Source organism: Oryza sativa, chromosome 12 (genome assembly GCF_034140825.1).
Source record: "Oryza sativa Japonica Group chromosome 12, ASM3414082v1".
NCBI classification, from domain to species: domain Eukaryota; kingdom Viridiplantae; phylum Streptophyta; class Magnoliopsida; order Poales; family Poaceae; genus Oryza; species Oryza sativa.
Genome location: NC_089046.1, coordinates 17,136,704 through 17,140,951, shown reverse-complemented (window position 1 = coordinate 17,140,951; position 4,248 = coordinate 17,136,704). Strand labels below are relative to the sequence as shown.

The window sequence follows — 4,248 nt, the reverse complement described above, 5'->3', positions numbered from 1 at the left end:
CAAGAAAATCCGAGATCTAAGCGTCACTTCGTCTTCCCCGCCGGAACTCTCGCCATTTTCCCCACTCCCTGCTACAGTACAGAGCAGCGCCGGCAAACTAGGGTTCACCATTCCACTCGAATCCGCCTTCGAAAAGTTCATCAAAATCTTTCCCGTGATCCACCGCCTCAATCCCTCACTTCTCCCCAGCCATCCCTCGAACCAAACCAGCGCATTCGGGTAAAATTAATGGCGGAAGAGAAGGAAAGCTTTGAAGGCCAATGGGCGCCATCCGACGTGACGGAGGAGAACCTGAAGGAGATGGTGGCGCACGGCGTTCTCCCTGCCAAGGAGATCATCGGGTGGCGGCCAGCGTGCGGTGAGGCTTTTCCGTCCCCTGATACACACGAGGTTGTGGTCTTCTCTCATTTCTTCTATGGCGGCTTTGCTCTTCCGACCTCAAAATTTTTCCGCGGGATATTAAACTTCTATGGAATCAGCTTACATCACCTAAACCCAAATTCCATAGTCCATATCGCCAATTTCGTCCATGTTTGTGAAGCCTTCTTGGGAATTAAACCCCACTTTGCTTTGTTCCGCCGAATCTTTTTTCTCAAGCCCCAACCGAACAAGAATAAGCCATGTGTAGTCGGAGGGGCAGGATTTCAGTTGAGGGGAACCCTGAGCCAAAAGTACTTCTCTATGCCTTTCAAGACCTCAAACAAAGGGTGGCATGCGAACTGGTTTTATGTTCAGAATCCTGAGCCTGCTCTTCCCGAGTACTCTTGTCTTCCTCCGGTGTACCAAGATACTTGGAACTCTCTTCCGATCGGGGATGAAGCTGCTCAAGCCTTGGAATTGATGGATCGTATGTTAAAGCTCAAAGAACAAGGCTTACAAGGAGAGCAGATCACTCGGCACTTCATCAAATGCCGATTGGCGCCAATTAAAGAAAGATCCCGTACGGCGTTCGAGTTTGACGGCAAGCATGATCCCAATCGTGAAGAACCAGACTCTCTGGACTTTAAAATCATGAAGGAGAGGATGTATAAAATCTTCTCAAATGCTATTGTCGTCAGCTACTCACATCAGCTGCCAGTTGTGCCATATAACGCATTCAATCCGCCTCCACAGGTATGCATCTGAAATCCTCAACCTATGACCAAAACATTATCTCGTCTTTATGTTGAGTTAACTAACCGTGGAGGCATCTCATTCAGGAATATGTATTGATGAAATCTGATCCCCCAATCGCTCAGCGCCGGTCTCCTCGCCAACACACCGTTCAGGGAGGTGGAGGGCCAACAATCAGATCAGATCCGCAACCTCAAATCTCCAATCCAACTGGTCAGACAGGTTCTCGCAAGAGAAAACTGGTGCTTGACAACGACGAAGATGATGACAACAAATCTGGGGACAAGGGCTCGCCTAATAAACTCCCAAAGCGTACCATGTCCAGGAAAAAACTGGCTGGCCGTCCAATGCCAAAAATTAGAACATCTTCCAGGTATAAACCTCTTGGTACCATTTCATGTCGGCATGCTTCTCTCACGAAAATAATACTGAATATTGAAAGGACACTTTGCAGGAAACCATCCGACATAGATCCAACTGGAAAAGATCCTGATCCGGCTGTGACAGAGCCAAGTTTATCCAAGGATCCTGAGCCAACTGCCGAAAGCCAGCCGACTGACGCCCATGATTCAGGTGATAAGGCCGATCCGAGTGACCAGCCGCCGACTGGAAACCAGTCGGCAGCAGCTGAAACTGCAACAACACAAGAGCCCCCGACTGGAAACCAGTCGGATGTAGGTCCCGACCAAGAAATCCCCGAAGTTGAAACGCAGACGACAACTTCTCAAGGACCGGAGGCTGGTAACGACCCGATGATTGGATCTCCAAATAAAGAACAAGGATCACCTCACGCTCAGCTAGGAACATCCTCAGGTAACCCATCTTCTCAAGTGATGCCGATTTAAATAACTCCAACTTATTCGTCTAATGTCTTGGAAACACACCAGGAGCACCAGGCGATGACGAAGAAGCAATTCCTCGCATAAAAGCGGCTGATGACTCTCGTCCTCCTATCTTGCTCAAATGGTGGGACGAGAACTCACAAGTTGCTAGCATTGTCATAAATCGTCAAAAAGAAGATGAGGAAGTGTGCCAGTTGAAGAAAGTACTTGGAGAAGCCACTCGCATCGTGAATGTAAATCTTCCGGGTGACTGCCTTTGATAACTTTATTCTCTCTTTAGCAGAATTAAACCATGAACCATCATGCAGAGAATCCATCTTCGCAACGAGGCCAAGACTACAACTTTGGAAAAGCTGGTTCCTCATTTAGGAACTCTTGAAGCAGTTAGGAACCAGCTACATGAGGCCAAGGAGCACGCCAAAAAGACAGAGAAGGAATTAAGGGAACGAATTGCCCAGCTCCAGGATTCAAACTTCGAGCTGAGTGGTTCGTCAAAAGGTAATTTCTAGATCTGTCCCATTAATTTATGCCGTCGCAACTGTATCCTCAACCATTTGGATTTCAAACAGCGCAAGCTGCCAGAATGACTCAAATGGAGAAACAAATTGAAGCCTTGAAAAAGGACAAAGTAGAACTGGCTGCGCAAAGGGACTCGGCCTTGAAGGAGGTTGAAGGTACTGCCAGCTAACAATCTGGACTTCTCTCTTTTAAATGCAGCAGATTCTTATCATAAATGTGTTTTGTAGATCGTAAAATCAAATCTCAAGCTCAGTTTGACGTCCTGGTTGGTAAGATCAAGAGGCTTGAAGGAACAAGAGATGAAGTCGCCAATGTCGCTACACCACTCGTCCAAGCTATGTTCCTTAATAACAGTGGTCGAAGTACACTTGACGCAACCGAAATCTTTGACAAGCTGAGAGTTGCACCGGATGTATACTTCAAGAATATCAAGAAAGCTGGAAGTATGGGAGCTAGCATGGCATTGGCGATGACCAAATCCTTGTACCCAAGAATTGAAATTGACGCCATTGATGGCTTTGCAGACGGGACAAGTGAAGAAGCCGCTCTTGATCTTATCAGCAATGCTCAAAATGCGGCTGACAAGATTGCAAGTGATGTTGTAGAGCAATTCCGCAACAACGACCTTCAGCCGAGCAACAATAACTCTGATGATGAAAGGACTGATTCTGACTGAGTATGAATGTAACAAATGGAGGCTCAATTTGTACAATACTGGTGTATTTATGCTGTGCTTGATAGTTCTAGTAAAGTCTTTGATTTCTTAAAAGTTTTTATCAAGCTTTGTCGATCCTAAAACCCAAAGAAGCTATTAAAAACTTTCAGTCCTCGCAGACTAAGTAGAAAAAACCAAACAAGGCAATGATAGACCAAGTAAGCAAATTAAATTGATAAAAAGTCACACTCCATTATTATGATGATAGCCCCCGACTGACAACTTCAAGAAGAAAACTTGATGTTGACAGTCAAGATAGGGAAGTACAATGATAAGCTTAAGCGTAGAAACGACGAAGATGTTCAATGTTCCAAGAGTTGTCGACGATAGTACCGTCTTCGCGCTTGAGTCGATAGGAACCCGGCCGGGTGACTTCAGAGATGATAAATGGCCCCTCCCATAGAGGAGATAACTTGTGCCGATCTCGTGTAGTTTGAATTTTCCTCAAAACCAGGTCGCCGACTAGAAAAGCACGAGATCGAACATTGCGATTATGATAACGTCGCAACCCTTGTAAGTATCGAGCCGACTGAATCAAAGCTGCTTCGCGGACTTCTTCCAATCGGTGCAAGTCATCCACTCGGTCCTCTTCATAGCGTTCTTCGCGGAAATTACGAAAGCGCAAAGACTCGAATTCAACTTCACTCGGCAACATTGCTTCTGCCCCATAGACAAGGAAGAAAGGTGACTGGCCTGTGGCCCGACTGGGTGTAGTTCGCAAAGACCAAAGTACTGATGGCAGCTGTTGCACCCATTTGCCGGCATAGGGTTTCAGCCGGTCAAAAACACGCGCTTTAATCCCTTGAAGTATCATGCCATTGGCTCGCTCCACCTGTCCATTGCTCATGGGATGTGCCACTGAGGCATAGCAAATCTTAATTCCAAAGTCTTCACAAAAGTATTTAAAAACTCCGCCAGTGAATTGTCTGCCATTATCAGTGATAATCCGATTGGGCACTCCAAATCGATGCACAATGTTGATGAAGAAGTCTCGAGCGTTATCTGCTGTGATTGTGACAACCGGTTTAGCTTCAATCCACTTGGAGAATTTGTCAATGG

General features: G+C 46.3%; 1 protein-coding gene across 1 annotated transcript; it reads left to right on the top strand.

The window, feature by feature from the left end:
* The first annotated feature begins 228 nt into the window (after positions 1-228).
* Positions 229-3,150, top strand: LOC136354568 (uncharacterized). Its single transcript, XM_066306068.1, has 8 exons — positions 229-358; positions 1,336-1,486; positions 1,568-1,926; positions 2,001-2,188; positions 2,264-2,453; positions 2,567-2,629; positions 2,702-2,917; positions 3,080-3,150. Exons 1-8 carry the CDS (start codon positions 229-231, stop codon positions 3,148-3,150), a joined length of 1,368 nt encoding a protein of 455 aa, XP_066162165.1.
* Positions 3,151-4,248: the final 1,098 nt, after the last annotated feature.

Bases quoted from the DNA above. Each gene is read 5' to 3' on its own strand.
- LOC136354568 (XM_066306068.1), top strand. From the start codon at position 229: ATGGCGGAAGAGAAGGAAAGCTTTGAAGGCCAATGGGCGCCATCCGAC. The intron at 1,487-1,567 runs GTATAAACCTCT...GACACTTTGCAG, and splicing joins AAAATTAGAACATCTTCCAG to GAAACCATCCGACATAGATC. The intron at 2,189-2,263 runs GTAAATCTTCCG...ACCATCATGCAG, and splicing joins AAGCCACTCGCATCGTGAAT to AGAATCCATCTTCGCAACGA.